Source organism: Pipistrellus hanaki (genome assembly GCF_964339955.1).
Source record: "Pipistrellus hanaki genome assembly, chromosome: 1".
Classification (NCBI taxonomy): Eukaryota; Metazoa; Chordata; class Mammalia; order Chiroptera; family Vespertilionidae; genus Pipistrellus; species Pipistrellus hanaki.
The window spans coordinates 28,928,047-28,948,946 of record NC_140503.1 but is presented as its reverse complement, the minus strand read 5'-3'; the positions used below and the strand labels follow the sequence as shown (position 1 = coordinate 28,948,946).

At 42.0% G+C, this 20,900-nt stretch overlaps 1 protein-coding gene across 1 annotated transcript in view; it reads left to right on the top strand.

Moving 5' to 3' along the window:
* Positions 1-20,900, top strand: part of MTHFD1 (methylenetetrahydrofolate dehydrogenase, cyclohydrolase and formyltetrahydrofolate synthetase 1) — a 53,118-nt gene that overhangs the window by 8,516 nt on the left and 23,702 nt on the right. The window contains exons 2-12 of the mRNA XM_084866436.1: positions 527-611; positions 8,315-8,374; positions 8,790-8,843; positions 9,925-10,061; positions 10,182-10,282; positions 11,918-12,054; positions 12,891-13,002; positions 17,588-17,715; positions 18,172-18,269; positions 18,447-18,620; positions 19,257-19,393. Of these exons, the coding sequence (XP_084722562.1) occupies positions 527-611; positions 8,315-8,374; positions 8,790-8,843; positions 9,925-10,061; positions 10,182-10,282; positions 11,918-12,054; positions 12,891-13,002; positions 17,588-17,715; positions 18,172-18,269; positions 18,447-18,620; positions 19,257-19,393 (1,223 nt within the window). The remainder of the gene's footprint in view (positions 1-526; positions 612-8,314; positions 8,375-8,789; positions 8,844-9,924; positions 10,062-10,181; positions 10,283-11,917; positions 12,055-12,890; positions 13,003-17,587; positions 17,716-18,171; positions 18,270-18,446; positions 18,621-19,256; positions 19,394-20,900) is intronic.

The following is a 20,900-nucleotide window of genomic DNA, read 5'->3' as shown; positions in this document are numbered from 1 at the left end:
TTTGTTCACTGTGTGATCTTGAATGTCATCAACTAATATGTTTTAAACTGTCCCCATACTACATGGCCCAGTCAGCATCAATACCTCAAGTTAGAAACGATCCATGTCACCCTAGCTGGTTGCTTAGTGGTTAGAGCGTCAGCAAGCAGACTGAAGGGTCCAGGTTTTGACTGCAGTCAAGTTCACATACATTGGCTTCAGGCTCGATTCCTGGCCCTGGTCGGGCCTATGCAGGAAGCAACCAACTGGTGTGTCTCTCACATCCATGTTTCTCTCTGTTTCTTTCCATCTCTTCCACTCTAAAAATCAATGGGAAAAAATATCCTCAGTTGAGGGCTAACAAAAAAAGAAGAAGAAAAGACCCATGTCTATTTGAAGCCTGGAAAATGGATGGGCAATATATAATACACATTATACCAGATAATGACTGTTCTGTTTTAATTTAAAGGATAAATACATATAGTAGTCCACATAATTTTTTGTGCTTGAAACATTGTGTTAACTCCAACCTTTCCTTTTTCCCTAGGCAAATAAGGGAGCAACTGAAGAAGCAGGTCACTCGGATGAAGGAGCAAGTCCCTGGTTTCACACCAGGCCTGGCGATACTGCAGGTATTATGGTAGTGCATGTCTACTAATACCCTCCTTACTCAGGCTCTCAGGAGCACTTAAGCCAACAAGAACTTCAGTCCCTCCCCATTTTTTATTTATTTGGGGGGGCGGGAGGGACTGGCTTCTGTGAAACCTTAGACCTTTGCAGTTTTCCTTGCAGGTTCCTCTTCAGCTCAACTTCTAAATGTTGGCATACCCTGGCCCTCTGCTTTTCTCTGTGGGCACCCTTCCCCTAGTTCAGTGTCCTTAGGATCCCTTTATGTTTTGAAAAATTGAAGACCTTTAGGAACTTTTTTTTAAAGGAGCTTTTCTTTTATATTGATTTATCCATTGATATTTACTGTATTATATAGAAATTAAAAATGAGAGGCTTAGAAAATATTTACACTTGTAAAAATGCCCCATAGGAAGATCATTATATGTTAGCATAAGTAACATTTTAATGAGAAAACTTGCAGAAAACAAAATTTAGTGAGAAGAGGGGCAGTATTTTACATTTTTGCAAAGCCTTTTACAGTCTGGCCTAATGGAAGACAGTGGAATTCCCATCGCATCTGCACTCAGTCTCTTGCTATTATATATGCTAGTGTGATTGAAATGTATGAAAAGAAAAGCTGGCCTTATACACTCATTAAAGGGAAGGCTTTTGAAAATAGTCTTTCCAGATAATTGTGAATTCACCAGGACTGAATAAGCAAAGTTTTTAAAGGTTAGTTACAATGTGTAATCTGAAACTTATCTTTGAACTTTCATACTTGGTTGCATTGAGATCTGTGTTGCAGTTTGAAAGAAAATGTACCCCATGCATAGTTTTGTTATGTCCTTCATTCCTCATTTGGAAAACAATAGTTCACCAGCTTATCAGATCTTCCAAATGTTAACAACACATTTCATGATCTGGTATAAAAAAATCATGATCATAAATATCACCAACAAACTCATCAGAAAGGACTTTTAAGTATTGAGAAGTCGTCAAGCTCACAGGAGTGGATAAAAAAATTTCGATTTTCGCTTGAAAACTCAAATTTTATCATTGGCCAACAAATATAGTTTGTTATTTTCCTTGAAGTAGCAGGCTAACTTTGTCCACTATTGAGAAAATATTGCCAAATATTCAAAGCTGAATAATACTGTCTGTCAGTTCCTCTTCCAGTTAAGATGGTGTTCCATTTAAAAATGCAGCTGGCTCAGCTTCAGTGCCTTTCCTGCCATCAGCCAGTGTACTTTGGTATGCAGTGAAGCGCGCCGAGTGCTTCCAGTTCCCTACACAGAGTATTAAAAAGGTCCGTTCTCAGGGGTCTGGGTTTAATAACACTGCTTCACCCGGGCATCTGTAAGTGGAACTGGCATCTGTTTTTCCTGAGCGTGTATGGCAGTGAAGGGTACCCTCATGGAGAGTATAGTTTGGTACCATTGTCTTGATGTCAGCAGCCGTCTTACTCATTCGCCACTACTTGTGCAGCCTCACTGTAAATGTCAATACAGTGTAGTGGAAAAAGCAAGTAACAGTGTAGTGTCGTTATGAAAATAACTTGGCACTCACCAGGTCTTCTGAAAGGGCCTTGGAATTGTCACAGGCATGTGTGGACCATTGCCGCAGGCCAGCGGTTTCCAACCCTTTTGCACCCCATGGCAAACAAATTAATTACTAAAATCCTGTGGCACGCCAAAAATTGTACTTTTTATTGACCTGACAAAAAAAGAAAAAAGATATAACTTTAACTCATTCACACCAGACAGCTATTGTTGTGTTGGCTGTTGGTTTTTGTTTGTTTTTGGCAATCTAAGAGAAAGGAGGTCAGTGCCTCTGACTAAATAGTCAGGAATTGCATGTTTTAAAAATTAACTGCGACACAGGTTGAATATCAGCTGAGGGCCAGTAACTTACACACCCTGGATCTCTTCTGAGTGCTGGACTCTGGCTGTCGGGGACATCCCTTATTTTCCTTCCTTCTCATCTTTTTTGCTTGTTTCTCATCTCTCTGAGGAATTGAGATCTGTTTCTTCCTCATCTCATCTAGAACATTTGAATACCTCAAGGCATAGCCCTCAACCACGTTTTCATCTTGTTCTTCCTCTGAGGGAGCTCACTCAGTCTCACGGTTACATGGGAGAGTACATCCTGATTTAGGCCTCTGTCCACATTGTCTTCCCTCAGCTCCAGATTCATCCAGTAGGAGGCCTTTAATACATATTTGTTACATAGACAAATGTACAAAGAATGTTTTGAAGGGTTGATTTAGGTGACAGGAAACTGATAGCTTTCATTTGAAATTCCCTTCAGAAATAGCTGCTTCCAGGTAACTCAGTTGGTTAGAGCATCGTTCTGATATGCCAAGGTTGTGGGTTTGATCCCCAGTCAGGGCACATAACAAGAATCAATCAATGAATGCATAAATAAATGGAACAACGAATTGATATCTCTCTCTCTCTCTCTCTCTCTTACTCTCTCCCCTTCCCTTTCTCTCTCTCTCTCTCAAAAATATCAGTTAAGCCCAGACAGCTTGGCTCAATGGTTGAGCATTGACCTCTGAACCAGGAGATCACAGTTGGATTCTCGGTCAAGGCACATTCCTGAGTTGCAGACTCGACCCCAGTGTGGGGCATACAGGAGGCAGCTGATCAGTGATTTTCTCTCATCATTGATGTTTCTATCTTCGTCTCCATCTTCCTTCCTCTCTGAAATAAAAATATATTTTATAAAATAAAATAAAAATATTTTTTTGAAAAACCTGCTTCATCACTTCACATTTCTCTCTGTATGTATGTCTCCACTTACATTACTTAATCCCTTGCTAAGTTTCTGTCCAATGTTCATCAAGAATTTCAGAGTGAATAGTACTTAAATATTTCCCCCATTTCTGTTAATTGTCTTAAGAGGCCTTAGCTGAGAAGAAAAACATAGAAGGCCTGTTCTGCCTGGTGTGTTCTCTCCTGTGGTGGATTTTTTTTTTTTTTTCAAATTACTAAGAATTAAAGGTATATGTTGTGGGTGTACACTCGGTACATGTGAGGGATCAGATTATTTCTTGGCTCATGCTTGTGAGTTGTTTGTTGTAGAAATGAGTAAATGTCATAAACTAGAAATCTGTTTCTTTACCCCTTTCCTTTAGCAATATTGGTTTTTTTCCCTCCTGTTTTAAAGATTGGTTTCTAAACTCATACTTTAAATTTATTGATTGCAAGTGTTTTTGTTTACACGAATAGTTTTCTACAGCTTTGTCTTCTATGTCCTCACCAGTAAAACAGTGGTAGAGTATTTTAATCTTGCACTTTAGCACCAGAGTCAGCATCTTTCCATGATGCAAGGCTTACACAAACTATGTTGTAATTGTTAACCTTAAATAGCCAATATTTCTCTAGCAAAATGGATTTATTCGAGAACAACAAACAGTTGTAATTCAGGAAATGTGGTCTAAAGGTATAAGTCCAGAAAAACAAAGGAGAGCAGAAGCTCTTTTGGGGACTTGGGAGGGGCTGCTGTAAAGGGAGAATCCACTGGAGGAGACTGGGGCCTGTGACTTTTCACTGGCTGAGCTGCGGCAGTCTCCCATTGGCTGAGCTGATAAGGCGGAAACCTTTCTTCCTGCTGAGGTAGTCAAGTGGTATCACTTCCCGTGAGAGGTGGAAGGTCCATCTCTTCCTGCTGGGGTCAGTTGAGTGCTTTAAGTGATGCGTGTGAGCGTTCTCTCTTCCAGCCTCCACTTTCAATGAGGTTTCTGTTTATTTTTACATAATCACATCTCCACCTCTCATTTTTTCCCCCATCCTGGTGACCTGGCACTACCATCTTCCCACACCTGCAAACCAGAAACCTGAGATCACCTATAGGATCTCTCTCTCCACACATCCCCTTGAGGATTATGGTGCTATTGAGCCTGCCTCTCCTAAGCTCTTGGAAGCTGTTCCTCGTTTTGATTTGTGCCGCTCCACCCCGTGGGGCCACTGCAGTCTGGCGCTTACAGGTTTTAAACGTCTGATCCAGATGGTTCCAGTCCTTTGCCGCCCTTGTCAAAATGCAAACCTGATCACTACCCATCCATCCACACCCACTCCCATCCCTCCAGAAGGAAAGACAGTACTGCTTTTATAGTGTCTGCTGACATTCAGTGATTTGTGTATATTGGCACTAGCCCTGCAGGTTGGGCACTGCCTCCTTATCGTCACAGTAAACTGATGCCAGGGATCTTGGGAAGTTTTTCTGAAGCCACGGTCTGCAAGGGACCGAGTTTGGGATGTGAACCCAGATCTATCTCCAAAAGCAATTTGCTTTCCCCCTTTGCTTTTCTAATTTCTCAGCATTGCAGTCAAGAATAGTCATGATCTGGCTGGGGTATATATACCTAAAAGTTGAAATTTTAAAAAAACGTAATGGACTGTTAACTTCCCAAATAACTGAATATTTAAATGGAATTAAGACTTGACTTTTCATTCTCAGAGATACAAAGGAGGCTGTATTTCCATTCCCTTAGCATATAAAATACTTTAATCTATAATAATAAAAGCATAATATGCTAATTAGACTGGAAGGCCAAACAACTTTCCGGGAAAAGCCTGGGCTGCAAGGGCTGAGCCCCTTGCACGAATTTCATGCGTCGGGCCTCTAGTCATTAATACTATAAAAACTGACACTTGCTTCTTACCAGGACTATTCAGAGTGCTTTGCTCATGGCAACTCATTCAGTCCTCACAAAGGACACGGACAAAACAATAAAATTAATAAACTCACCTGACCTGACTATCTCTTGAAGCAGAAAGAAAAATTAGTGAGTAGACTGGTACCCAAGTTATTTTATGTTATAAAACAGGAGCCCAAGTCCAAATGCTGTTCAGGTTGTAAAGTGTTAAAAAAAAAAAAAAAAAAGAGCAAAATGTGTGACAATACATGGCCTGAAAACCCCAAAATATATACCGTCTGGCTTCTTATAGAAACAGTTTGCAGACTCCTGTTGTTTAAAAAAAAAATGTTCCTAACTTTTTCTGTGCAAGGATTTTTTTTTTCAATAATGTAGTTCACCTCCTTTTGGAAAGAAATTAGCATTCTGTGATTTTCTTGATAAACTCTAATGGATTTAAGATTTGTTCTGGGGAACCTGTCTTCCACCCACCCACTTGATTGACAGTCACAAATCTACTGTTCTTCATAAACTTTCTTTTTGCATCAAGTCTAGGATGATTGTACAACCATTTTCCTCTGTAGAATGCCTGTCCTGAGAGTGAGTCTTTGAATTGGCTGCTAAGAGGTCTTTTGGTTTGCATTGGGATTATAATGAAACTTTGACATATGCTCATAACTGTAAGCTTTCTTTTTAAAATGAGTGGCAGTTTTGCACTAGCTTGCTTAGCTCAGTGGGTAGAGCGTCAGCATGTGGACTGAAGGATCGTGGGTTTGATTCCAGTCAAGGGCATACACCTGGGTTACAGGCTTGATCCCCAGTAGTGGTGTACAGGAGGCAGCCCATCAATAATTCTCTCTCATCAGTAAGGTTCCTCGGTCTCCCTCTCCCTTCCTCTCTGAAATCAGTAAAAATAAATTTTTAAAAATAAAATAAAATGGAGGTTTAGAAAAATTCTTTCTGAGATGTTCAGACAGAAATCAGTTCCTATAAAGGAACAACAGCAAAAGTCACTACGTCTCTGAAGGAAAATGATGTGACAGCAAATTCAGCCAAGTGGATCCTTCAAGTGCAAAGATATCAAAAGGTATTTTCAGATACAGAGAGACTCGGAGAAATGCCTACATACCTTTTATGGAGAAGTGATATAGTTGCATGTCAGCTACCTGAGAGATAAGTGAAAGTAAGTTGCAGTAGAGAGAAATTATAATTTTTAAAGGACGGGCAGAGGGTGATAAAACCATTTAAACTCAGAGGTAAGTCTAAATAATGAATTGTAGTTATAAATATTAATGAAAATTAAAAAAATACTCTGTATTTAGAAAGATCTTTCCTACTTTGATCTAAAAGTCAGTGCATTAAATCTGATAACTCAATCAATGAAGGTTGAATGCTAGGGGTAAAGAATGTATAGAAAATGGCCAAAGAAAAAATATATAAGGCACTAAAATTCTAGGGAAGCCCCCACAGGAAGCAGCTTACATTCAAATGAGCCATTAAAAAAAAAAAAAATCACATTTCCGCAACAGACTTACCTTTCAAGAGAAGAAATTCAAATTGGCATTGGCAAACAGATGTGTGCAAAGGACAGCACAGGCTAAGAGTGGGGCAATGACCTGTGAGCCTGGGGAGCTTCCCACAGTAGCATCAACATGACAGGGACTGGAAATACTCTGTTACTAAGGCCAGCTTCTTTCTCTGCGGTCGTCCTGTTAAAAGGAGCCTTGCGTTGTTACAGAGAGCCGGAGTGAACCAGGCAGTGCTCAGAGAGCTTGGAGTCACACTTTATTTACCACGATGGGCTTAGAGAAAATGAATTCAAATTCTAAGCAAAGCTACAAGTAGAATTTCCCCTTTTATTAAGGAGCCAGCCCTATGTGTGCTTAGTGGTTATCTTGCTGCTGGCCTTTAAAACAACACAGTTCTATCCAATTAAAAAATGCACCTGGCATGGCATTGAGAGTATGGGCATATCTAGTCTCTGGCCTACAAGGTCAGACAGCGAAGTGTATCTTCCTCATTATTCAAGGAGGCTAAAACAGGCTAGAAAGCAGTTATTTTTTTAGAATAAGAGGCTGTCAGAGAATTCCAAACAGTAGTTTTACAAAATCGGGGTTATCCTTCTCAGCGCTGATATTGATGGGCCTACCATTTTTCCCTCTACAATTTTGACAGAAGCCAAATTCATAGCATTTCACCCAGAGAGTCTATTTCAACCTTGAAAAGGACAACTGTCAACCACTGGAACATGTAAAAATATTTGTAAAACAAAATTTTACAGATAAGTGGTTAGAGCACATGTGTCAAACACAAGGCCCGCGGGCCAAATCCAGCCCGCCAGGCCTTGCAATGTGGCCCGCACTGCGCTGTCATCACTGCACTCCGCTGTCAGTTTATGACATTGTCAGTTTATGACTGTTCAGTAAACCATTCGGCCCGCTATTTAGGCTGGATTTTAGATTTTGGCCCCTTCTCTGATTGAGTTCGACACCCCTAGGTTAGAGTGAAAAACTATAAATATGATGGTGATAAAGTAAATAGAAGGAACATACTGAGACCTCGCACAGTGGTTCAAAGGACTTGGCTTCTTTGTCTGGGGGCCAGCAGCCTGCCCTTTGCCTTGCTCAGGTGTCTGCTCTGAGTAAGGTAGGAATAGTCCACCCTAGCTAGTTTTTCTTTGGTGTGGGCATGAGAGCTCTCCACTGCCCCTGGTGGCGAGGGAGAGGAAGCAGGTGTGCCCTCTGGGTGTTCCTGTCTCAGTTGTGTTGTTTCTCCTCCTGATGACAGTCCCCCAGCCCCATCTCTCTCAATGTCAGCAGAAATTCCTCGTTTTCGGCAGGCCTGCAGCACCTGGCCCAATTTCCAAGGTAGATCCAGGCATCCCCTGCTTTTTCTTTTCCTTTTTCAGTGGGAATCAGGTGAGCCTTGTTAGGGGAGGGGTCCCTCATCCCACCTGTGTTCACATCTCCATCCCGCCCTGACACTCTCCTGATTCTCCTGTTGAAGTTCTCTGCAACAAGTGTCATAAGCTTTTCTGTACACCTTGACTTTCCAGATCGTCTGATTTGCCTGTATTTATTATTCCAGGTTGGCAACAGAGATGATTCCAATCTTTATATAAACATGAAGCTGAAGGCTGCAGAAGAGGTAAAGCGAGAACAGCAGTGTTGTCATCCCCACCCCACCCCTGCCCACCACCCTTGCCCTCTGTGCCCCTCCCCATAAAAACGTTTTTCACCCACAGTGGACTTCCTTTTATCTATGTTGTAAGTCAGAAATGGGTGATTTAGAGCTACAGCCTCTGGTTCAGCCATGGAATGTTTTCTAATCAATGATCTGCCTACTTCCCAACGAGCAGGAACAGTGGGCACGAAATTGCTTACGTGCAGTGATGACAATTAAATAAATGATGAGCGGGTCAAAACGGTAGACCGATTTTTCAGAACGCAGGGTGAAGTGATTAAAACACCGCATGGTTTGTTTTAGTCACATCTGTAAAAGAAACGGGCCCCTGTCTCAAGTTCTCTCGCTGAACACCTGTTTTAAATGTTCATTTTTGCAGATTGGGATCAAAGCCACTCACATTAAGTTACCAAGATCGGCCACAGAAGCTGAGGTGAGTTTTAGGACCTGAGTGTTAAGAGGGCAGCTGAAGGCTTTCATCTCTGGTTTTGGTTTAATAGGACTTTAGGGACTGATATATTCAGCATACAGAAGACCTCCAGGTAATTCTTTCTTCACAGACCCTGCCTCCAGGAAATCTTTGAAAATACCTACAGAGTAAATGGTGCAGTGATAGGGTGTGAATGTTTGATACTCAGAGTGTGATTGCAGCAACATTTGTTTCCAAATCATATCTGCCGCGTTGATTAAAAAATGACCCCTTGCCTGTAGTTATATGCATCTTAAAAACCAAATGTGTATTTCATTTATATGAGGCTCAACATTAGGCAGAATACCCCAGCCGGTGTGGATCAGTGGTTGAGCATTGACCTATGAACCAGGAAGTCATGGTTTAATTCCCTGGTAAGGGCACATGCCTGGGTTCCTGGCTTGATCCCCAGTGGGGGACATGCAGGAGGCAACCGATCAATGATTCTCATCATTGATGTTTCTATTTCTCTCTTCCTCTCCCTCCCTCTCTGAAATCAATAAAAGTATTTTTATTTTTAAAGAATAGAATAAATAAATGATTACGGTAAAATCAAATGTGGTTGCTTGTAGATAGTGGGTTAACTGAAGGGGCAGGAGAGAACTCTCTGAAGTCATGGAAATGTTCTGCATCTGCAATGTCCAAAAGGGTAGCCACCAGCCCCATGTGGCCATTTAATTAAAATGAAAGAAAATTTAAAAATTCAGTTCTTCAGTTGTATTAGCCACATTTCAAGTATTCAGTAACCACTATTGTATTGTAAATTGTAAAATATAGAACATTTCTATTATCCCGGAAAACTTGATGTAGACCATGGTGACTGGGTATAATTGTTGAAGTTTGTAGTTCTTTGATGGAATTCTTACCAGAACCCTGGTGATTATATTCTGTGGTAAGGTAGAATTCTCTTACGATTCAAGAGGAGGTACATTTTGAGATGATTACAATTAAACTCTTAGGGGACAACCTTCCTTTTGACTTGGAAAGTATTTCTCCACCCTGTATTTCTATGTGACATACCAATTGTATGTGGTATTATTTTTAGGTATTAAAGTACATTACATCTTTGAATGAAGACCACACCATACATGGGTTCATAGTGCAGCTGCCTTTAGATTCAGAGAATCCCATTAACACTGAAGCAGTGGTCAATGCTATTGTTCCTGAAAAGGATGTAGATGGGTGAGTGTGGCTTAACTCTCTACATCACATTGTAGGAGTCCAAATATAAAATTATTTGCGTCTAAAGAGTAAAAACACCTAAATTCCTTTATCTCCCCTTCATTGCTTACATTGTTTTAGATTGACTAACATCAGTGCTGGAAAGCTTGCTAGAGGTGACCTAAATGACTGCTTCATCCCTTGTACACCTAAAGGATGCTTGGAACTCATCAAAGAAACAGGTAAAAACCAAAAGCAAAGCCCCATGTCTTAGAGTTTGATCCTGACATGCACAAAGAGGGGGTTCATTGTGGGCCCCACATAAATGGACTTGATTGGCACGAGGACCTATCTGCTAGGGGCTTTACCTAAGTTCTCAACAATCCTATGAAATAGGTGCTGTCATTCAAAAGCTGAGAAAACAGGCTCGGAAAGATTGAGTAATTTGTCCAAGAGGCAGCAGATCCAAGTTCAAAGCAATTAAGCCTATATGGTAGTTAAAATTAAGATAGTATGTAGGGGTGCAATGTAAAAAGTCCCCACCTCCCCAGTGGGCACCTAGACAGATGTCTGGAAACCCATCTCTGAACAATTGGCTGTATTACCTCATCACCTAATCAGCATCTCAGTATTTTTATTTCATCACAAATCCTTTAGCAGAGCTTATTTTTTAGAAGGAAGTGTGTCCTGTGTAGAGGAAGTGGATCAGAAGTTTGAAGAGGAAAATGTTGACCTATGTAAAAGAAAATTTTCTGTGGTCAGTGAGAAAAGACTCTAAGCCTTGTGACAGCTATCACTGTCCAGTCCCACAACTAAGTTTATATTAACAGCCTGTTTAGCAGTTTGTTGCAACTTGATAAAAGCAAATTCCATGAGCCACAGCAGCTACAGGCGTCCACTTCATCTAATGGCTAGTGAAGCTGCCATTAATTCAAACACTTCAGACTTTGAGGGCTTTACTTCTAGATGTTTGTGGTGTTAGGTAGAAGCTTACTTTTTTGGATAAAATTAATGTTTTGCAAGAAGCACGATTTAAGCACCAACTGCCTTAACCACTTCAGCCACAACTTAGTAGGTAACGGAGCTCAAGTGGAGTCTTCGATACTTTATTTCTGCTCTTTTTCTAGCTCATTCTCAGACTCCGTTTGGTGGCCCCAAGCAGCTCCATCCTTGTGCCTAACAGTCATGGGATTGGATCTCATTGGCTGGGGGATGAAATACAGACCACATTTCTATTAAGTAGAGTATGTCAGTCGAGAAAAGGACCTTGGTACAGTGCCAGAAGAACGGATGCTGAATAGGCAAAAGGAAAGCTTTCTACCACAGTTAAATTCCCGCTTTTCACTTTCCAGCAAATAACCCTATGGATCAGGCCCTAAGCCAAAAGAAAGCTCGACGAGGAACTGCATAAATAAGCTTACTCAAGGTGGAAAGAATCACCAATATGTATTAATCTAATTTCCCTCACTTCCCCCCACCCTATTACATGCCCCCTATTTGTCATCCCTATTTCTTCCATGGAATTGAGTCTGATGTCTTCTTCCATATGGCTGTTTATTAGCTGAATGTCACGGTTTCCTTTTATTTTTTCTTTAAGTGTAGGTTTTCTTCCCACTCTCTGGTGACTGAATGAATGTATCTTGGCTTAAGCTGCTGTCAAAAACCCACAGCAAGAAAGACACATGTACAGAATCAATTTGTAGCTAAATCCCTAGAGTTGAGAATATTATTTCCTAAGTAAGTGTGTTTTTGGAAGATTTCTTGTTGGTGCTCTAAATCTGTTTTCGTGCACTTGTTCTGAATTTTTCCACATAGGTGACACGCGAAGGAGGGCAGCCCCCCCCCAGTTCTCTGATGCACGCTGGCTTTTCTTGCAGGGATGCAGATTGCCGGAAGGCATGCTGTGGTGATCGGGCGCAGCAAAATAGTCGGTGCCCCCATGCATGACTTGCTTCTGTGGAACCACGCCACAGTGACCACCTGCCACTCCAAGACTGCCGATCTAGACAAGGAGGTAGGAGGTCCAGCGTGGAGTGGAAGGTGGTGTGTGTGTGTGTGTGTGTGTGTGTGTGGTGGCATGTTCTCACTTAATGGGAATAACTAACAGTTAAGTGCCAGAAACTATCGTGTACTTTACCTCATTATCTCATTTATCCTAACGTCTATGATTCATTTTGTATGATGAAAAAGACGAATTCACATGGAGCACTCGCCCAAGGTTACACAGGTTTTGTTTTGACTGTATTCTTTCTGTACCAGTCTCCTCTGTGGTAGATGGGGATTGGCAGAATAAGAACTGGGATTGACTCCCAAAGTGATAAGAAGGATGGCCTCAGAGATAAAGGTGCTTCGGAGGGAAATGTGTGGACAGAGGTTCTATGACATCTGTCGAAGTTTGTTCTTGACCCCTGCTTCAGATTCCTGAGCCCAGGGATTCTCATATGTACACATCCTGTTGACAGTGCATGCAGTCTCTTAAATGCTGAGAGAGCAGGAGAGGCCCAGCACCTGCTTTTATAATTGTCGCCACGCAGCATCCTGCGAGAGGTGGAAGTTCCCGCATTTCACAGGGAGCAGTCTTTTGGATGTTTTTCACTCAGGACATCATCCGAGGCCTGTGGCTCCTTTGGTTTCTTACCAAGTTCCCCACTTGGTAAAATACCTTGTGAAAGGGGAGCTTTTGGCATGTATAGGAATGAGCAAAGCGTCCAGAGCGCTGTCAGTGAGTGGCCTGCAGAAAATAGCGGATGATGGTGAAAATCTGCAGGGATGAAAGGAATGTCCTTTCCATGTCTTGATTTTTTTTATGTTTCGCTTTTAGTTTCTGAAGTCAGAATCGTCTTTCCTTAGGTAAATAAAGGTGACATCCTGGTGGTTGCGGTGGGTCAGCCTGAAATGGTGAAAGGGGAGTGGATCAAACCCGGGGCAGTAGTCATCGACTGTGGAATCAACTACATCCCCGGTGAGTGCTGCTGGGGGAGGAAGTGGGCCTGGGGAATGGCTGGGCTGAGGAAGATGTCTGGGCCATCAGGTGAAGCCTGAGTGAGAATCCCGGATCCTGTTTTAGGCTGAAGTGCTGAGGTTCGGTGTGATTGGCCTGCCCGTGGGTGCTTGCCATCGGTAGATGGGACTTCGCTACGGGCAGGCAGGCAGCCAGCTTGACGGCACAACCCGTGATTTTAGCCGCTGCTGTGCAGCTCCCGAGATGACTTTGTCCAGGGAGAGAACTGGAGAGGGACAAGAGGGGAGGTCTCCCTCTATGTACAGGTTACTCTTTCAGCAATGGGTGGATGGATTTAAAATTCAGTGTCATCTTTGCAAAGTGCTGTGAGACTTCAGGAGAGGGGCTCCTTCTGCCAGGAGTCCTCTAGCGGGCTTTCCATGAAAAAGAAGGTGTTTGACCTCCTTTTTCTAGGAAGAGAGGGTAAACCATTATAGCTACCCCCACAGCTGTACTTGGCATCCTTCTCCCTAATTCATGCCTCACCCCTGTTTTCGTTTATGTTGTCACCATTCTTCCTTCTCACGGGTCTGGAGCCTTTTCGTTTCCCTCCCAATTATTCCCCTTATTGGATTTATTTTTAAATAATAGATTTTCCCCCTCTCCCCTCTGTCCACAGAGTCACCATTGAGGGTAACCCTCTCAACTGGGTGGACTGCTGGAATTTCTTGCTGGCCTGATGCCCATTCAGACCCATCTGTGCTTTTGCCATATTCACCTTGACATGGGCCCTGAGCCTCCTCCTGTCCATGTCACCTGTCAGGCTCCTTAACCCCGTACTAGTAGCAGCCGCCTTGGCGGCCTCCTCTCACATTGCTTTGTGGAAACCTACCTTACGTTGTTGTAAACGGACCACATGCCCGTCCGCACATGCCTTGTCCTTTACTGCATCTGCAGTGGAGCAGGCTGTTCTTTCTTCCTGGAGTCTTCAGACATAAAATTTGAAAGTGCAATACCGTGTGTACCTGTATACATACCTCATAGATTCAAGAAGGAACAATCTTTAATCGAGAGACTGTTTCTCTGCAGCAGGCACCACCCCAGGCCTTCGGCTATACAAAACAGCTGTGATCTTCACTTTCAACCAACTTCCTCCCCACCTCGTCTCTGTCTGAAATGCCCCTTCTTCCTTCCAAGCCTTGCCTGATTTCCCTTCAACAAGGGATGGTGTCCTCTTTTGACAATCCTTTCTGTCCCTCCCTCCCTCCCGCATTCCCTTCCTCCTCATAAGACTTGTGCTTCTTTTATCATATGTGTCTCATATGTGGTGCCCTGTCCAGCATACACCTTCTAACTGCTTGCGCTCTATTGTGTCTGTTGAATTGTTGAAGGGAGTTATAGCAAGGATAATCATTTCTCTCCCTTGCCATCTCAAGTTTGAAATACAGACACTAAGCTGCCAGGAATATTAGTCACTGTCAAGCCTTCGCTGTTTTTAACCTGCCTCCCACTCTCTCTACCATGCTTTTAAGACAGTAGCTCATAATTGAGCACTAATTTTCTTGTAACGTAATTATCTAATGGGTGATCTAGAAAGTACTTACCTGCAACTCCTCACGTTGAGCATTTGCCACACGACATTCACACTCATTCTCTTAAAAACCTTGCATCTTCTGTGTCATATTTCTGCATTGGGCATTTTTTTTTGGGGGGGGGGGGAGAGGGAGGCGTGGGGGAGACTGGATTTGAGGGATATGAAGAAACCTCTGGGTGGGGATCTTAAGTCTTGTAGATAAGTAAGAAATTTGCAGGTAAGTATGAAACGTGATTTAAACATAAAACTTAACTTCCTGCTCACCTTTATTCCTCACGTAGATGATAAAATGTGAATAAAATCAATGCACTATCTTTACTGATCCTATAGATGAATAAATATCAGAAAGGTGGGATTTTAATGTTCCCACAAGCTGGCAGAATAATTGAGTTGCAGACCATGGGTCTTCATTTTAAAAGCACAGCCGGGCCACTTCTTGGTTCATATTTTGATTATTTAAATCATTTGTGTGGATAACATTATAAGTCACTTGCCAAATAAGAATGAATTAAGGCCCTGACCGGTTTGGGTCAGTGGATAGAGCGCCAACCTGCAGACTGAAGGGTCCCAGGTTCAATTCCAGTCAAGGGCATGTACCTTGGTTGTGGGCACATCCCCAGTAGGGGGTGTGCAAGAGACAGCAGATCTATGTTTCTAACTCTCTATCCCTCTCCCTTCCTCTCTGTAAAAAAAATAAATAAATAAAATTTTTAAAAAAAGAATGAATTAAGGTGTGTGTTCCCCCACCCTCCAAAAAAAGAGGAATATTTTTAAAGTTTAAAGTGCAGAGCAGAAAGAATTGGCCAGAGAAACACATCAAAGTGTTCTTCCTTCTTGGTTTAGTAAAGATAATTTGAGAAGGACTAGATTAATCATAGGTTTTATTTGGAGGAATTATAAAAAGAGGGAACAGATTCCCCACCCTGACCCAGTCCAATCTGAACTCACCCAGCACAGTGGCTTCTATACTGGACTCTATGATTGGAGGTCCCCAAATTAAATGTGAAGGAGTCAAGTCTCAGCTGGATCTTCAGTTGAATTTTGCACCTATAATTCCCAATGAAAGAGAAGTTCTAAGCCCTGGGTATTTAACCTTGGTTACTAAATCCATTCACTCACTTAGATTGAGAAGTGGTCGCTTTTTCCACCGACCACATCAGACTATCCATGAAATACTATACAGACATCAGAGGGCACTCAAGTTAACCCTGTTTGGTTAACTATGTAGCAAAACTGAGCTCTTCCAGCACAGCATTTGGTTGTGCAATACATGATATGTCTCCTATATATTGAGAAACATGAAGAAAGTGACTCACATTGATAACAATTAATAATAATTAATAGAAAGAGGTGTTGGGGTTTGAAGCTAACATCAGCGTTAGGCTATTGAAACCTGCACAAAGGACACAACCTTGACAGTATTTGGTTGGCCTTTTGAAACCACATTAGTGGTTATGAGAGGAAATGTTCTGCCAGAGCTGCTGCTTTATAGTCTTCTAGAAACCGTCTGAAGAGTTTTTATTTATCAGCTCCTTATAGTACATATGGAAATCTCTTATGTGGCTAAGATGGGAAGAGAAACTCTTAGGTTTGCGGAATGCTTTTTCAATTTCAAGACTATGCACATTTTTCACTTGATTCTCAGCAAGCTTGTGAAATACGTAGCATTATCCTTCCTTGCATCTTTGGACTTCTGATCAGTAAGGAGCCCACAGGGTTGAGGACTAGCAGTTAGTGGAAGAGCCGATCCCACAGCCTAGGTCATGGGATTCTGGCCTTTTGGCTGTACAGGTAAGCCCTCCAATAGTATGGTCTGTAGGTTCTTGGAAACTGTGATTTTAAGTGAAGCACTGTGGAATGAAACCAGTTTTACCATAGACTAATGGATACAAATAAGAGTTAAGTTTCTGTTGCTGATTTTTGGCCCACCTAACTTCTAAATAAAGACTGAAACACTTCTAATATTAAACATCGAGATAAATGTGAGCTATGCATACATTTAAGAAAGGCGAATGAAAACAAGAAAGATCATTCTTTTCCAGCCCACTTCTTCCAGTTCAGGGTCACGGGTGGCTGGAGCCTAAGTCATACAGCTAAGGGTGCATGGAGGGAACCAGCCCTGGACAGGACCTCTCCCATCGCTGGGCACCTCACCCTCGCTCAGTGGGGCAAGTCCTTTCCTCATTGATGTTGAATGAAATGACATTATTTGAGGACCTGCTGTTCTCTGAAGCATCCTTGCTCATTGTGGTGATCTGATCAAAAAGAGGTCGAGAAAGGGCTTCGCTCCTACCAGGTCCTTCCTGCCTGGGAGCCTCAGCGCTGGGGGGCCCGGCCCTGTCCGCCAGCCCCTCCCCAAGTCACTGCAGCCAAGTTGGGGTGCTTTCTGTATGGGAACAATGATGTATCACTGGGCTTTATTCCCTTGAATAGCTAGCTATTCTTTGCTGGAAAGAATTGTAGTTATTCTTGTATCCTTTTAAGGGAAGTGTAATTATATTTGCCTCTTGCATACATTTAAGTAGCTGCTCATCTTTGGAATTGGATGTTGAATTGTTCCTCCACCTCTTGCATGGAGCTTACAAAATGCTGACAGTTGCTGTAGAAACGGTATCTGGCAGCTGTGGCATAGTTGGAGGTTTGTGCACCCAAAAGATTCCTCTGTAGGCCTTGGCAAATTAACATTTTAAAAGGAAGGAGCTCATTATAAATTGGATAGTTGGCTCTAAGAGTAAAAAACAATTGATGTTTTATTTGTCACCTGACAGACTACAAAATGATTCTCTTGGTTCTGAAAAACCATTTATGTATCCTGTGAATTTTTGCAGGTAAAGTAAGTTTTTCCCTAGGAAATAGCAAACTCCTGCCATCCCATAGCTTTTAGGTAAAGATGGGACTGCACACCCTAAACTTTACTTTGTTTTTGGAACAAGCGGTCGTTGTTGATCACTTAATTTAGAAATTAAGGATTACGATGGTGACACTTTGCTTTGATGTTCCCCCCATGACCAGATAATACGAAGCAGAGTGGGAGAAAACTTGTGGGCGATGTGGCATTCAGTGAGGCCAAGGAGAGGGCGAGTTTCATCACTCCTGTTCCCGGCGGCGTCGGGCCCATGACAGTGGCAATGCTAATGCAGGTGCGTTTGGACAAAGGTTTCTATAATAGTTCTAGGAAACGGGTAGCATTCAAGTTACCACTCTTCTCTCCAAGTAGAAATATCATAAAACCTGCTCCGAAGCTAAGGAAGGATATGAGTCTGTGGAAGAAAAAAAAGGGGGAATGGAAGAACAGAGCAATAGAATCGGTCTTTTGAGTAGAGGAACGTAGGGAAGGCACAGTTCTTTACTGTGGGATAACTTAAGGAAAAGAAAGTGCAAACACTGACTTTGCTAAGTAGGGTTTGGCTTTCTCGCCCTTTTTAACACACACCAGCGGATTTGGAAAGAGGCAAGCAGCCCAGAATGTGAATAGACGGACCATGAAGGTGTTCATTTTGATTGCACTTGAGTTATCCAGAATTAAGAGTTGAGGTGGAAATTACCTCTCTTAGGTTCCATTTATATCTTGTTTTTTTTGTGTGTGTTTTTTTAAGAGCACAGTAGAGAGTGCAAAGCGTTTTCTGGAGAAATCTAAGTCAGGAAAATGGCTGATTGAGCATAACACGCTTAACCTCAAGACACCTGTTCCAAGGTAAAAATGAAATTTTACAGGTTTATAACTTTGTGGGTTGTTGATTTGTGGCCTTGGCTATGCGTATCTATACCCCTTCTGAAAGTGCCATCCGTGGTTGGTGTGGGTCATTAGTAGGCTGGGGTTAATTCCTTCCATGAATAAAGATGGATTGACTGTTCCTATATTTCTTTTAAGTGACATTGACATATCCCGATCCTGCAAGCCAAAGCCCATCAGTAAGCTGGCTCGAGAGATTGGTCTTTTCTCCCAGGAGGTGGAATTGTACGGTGAAACCAAGGCCAAAGTCCTGCTGTCGGTGCTGGACCGCCTGAGGCATCAGCCCGATGGCAAATACGTGGTGGTGACTGGGTGCGACTTTTATTCATTTGCCAATCAAATTTTAATGTTAATCCTGATTATTATTAGCAGGAGTTGTGTTTGCACTTAGCATGTATGTGTGGAGGTTCCTTTACTTTGGTCTTAGCATTTTCACGGGTGTTTTTATCTAACTTGGATCCTTACAGCTACCCTGTGAGGTCAGAGTAGATTATAACCTTCAGAGATGAGAAAATTTTGTTAAGTTATTCATCTAGTAAGTGAAAGAATTGGATCTTCAAACCCGGTCTTTATATGGAATTGCTTTTTCTTAACCCCAAATTCATTAATTTGTTAGCTCTGTTGAGCATTCATTTTTATTGCTTGGCTGAGTTGCATATAAAAGCTAATTTTTGAGACTTAAGTTGAGGAATTTAAATCAGAGTAGTGTCTTTCTACAAGGTAACGTGTATTTCTCCTTACAGTGAGAACAGCTAAAGCACAGCAGTGTTTGTTTAATTTAAAATTAGGGGGAAGGTACAACCAAGACTCCTAAGACCGTTTTCAGATCTTCCGTCTTATTATTCAGGTTAAGAATCGTTCCCTAGGATCTGTTAGATCTGGCTTTAGTGATTCACATCAATTTAATCCCCCTCAATGTAATTTTCCTCTTTTGCTTTCCTCTTGAAGAATCACTCCAACGCCCCTGGGAGAAGGGAAGAGCACGACCACAATCGGGCTGGTGCAAGCCCTCGGCGCCCACCTCCACCAGAACGTCTTCGCGTGTGTGCGGCAGCCCTCCCAGGGCCCCACCTTTGGGATAAAAGGTATCAGTGGGACGAGACCGTGGGTGGCCAGAGGACACCTGCCGCTCCCTCGGTCTTCTCTGGCCCCCTTGACCCATGAATGCTCAGGAGTCCTCAGCTTTTTAGACGTTAGCAATGTCTTCCTCACGCCCACCTGTCGTGCTGCTTTTGCTGAAGGCTTTCATCAGATCACCCCAGCTCCTGCTCCTGCTGTCGCTATATGACACTGCACAGGGATTCCTAGCATGAGTACTATGTAGGCAGAGGTGCTTTTGTATGACTAATAGTCAATTGTCACGGTAACAATCAAGGTAATCCGTCACCATGCTGACTTTCTAGAGACATAGACAAACCCTACAGATGTTTCACCCTATGGGGATAAGAAAAGCCTACCCTAGTTGAGTATGTGCTTTATACTACCTTTTGTGCTAAGCAGTTTATGCGTATTATTTTATTTTCTAATATAAGATAGTATTATCTCCATTTTGCAATAGCAGTAACTGGGACTTCAGAGGCAACTGGGTCAAAGACACAATTCTTAAGTACTAGAGTAGGCCCCCATGTCTATTTCGAGCTCTAAAGCAACACTATCCACAATTTTTTTTTCGTCTGATTGCATGAAAACACAATGTCAGTAATCATACTTCACCTTCAGTTTTTTATAGCTGCAGTGCTGTAGACATGTTCTTTTAATTAAAGTTATTTTTATCAATTATAATTAAATACAACCCTATTTGCTTGGAGATAGGGCATCACACATTTGCTTGTTCTAATGCTTTCACTAATGTTAATTCGGGGTACCATTTTTGCTCCTTTGCCTGTTGGTTTGTTCTGTTTCATAAATGTGCTGACTTAGCTCTGCTTTTGAGATTGTCTTAATTCTCTTACATATGAATGAGCCTTTTTCCTTGTTCTACTTACTGAACCCAATATCCTCCTTTTCCTCATATCACAAATTGCCCACTTTTCATGGCATGGTCGCTGCCTCACCAAAGAAATAAAATAAAAAAATCCATCTCAAGCTGACATTTATCTCACTGATAACTTAAAACCTGGATATTTTTTTGACTGGCCTTTGATTATTATTTCAGAGATGCCAACAAAAATCTAGCAGTTAACCCGTTTCCTAATGTGTATCTCCTACTTAGGAAGAATTGCAGTCTCTGGGTTTGGTGTGTATTTTAAATATTCCCCTTTTTAAAATGCCAGAATAATGTTTATGAAAGTGGAAAATTAAACAGGTTTGCCTTTATGTAACTGTAGGCTGGGGCTTTTAACAGATGTTAGGAATCACGGGGAACCTGTTTCTAAAGATGGTAAGTTGGAATGTATGTGTTCATATTTTTGTTAGACTCGGATTTCAGTTGAGAGGCTGTTCAGCACAAGAAAGACCCAAGTGTTTCAGCTTGTAGAAAAAAATTAAAGACACTGGTCAAATCTGTCCAAATTGTAGAAAGTAAATAAATAATATGTGTAGCAGTTGCAAAACCGATTTCATTTCCTCTGTGGAGAAACATGCCTTAACGTG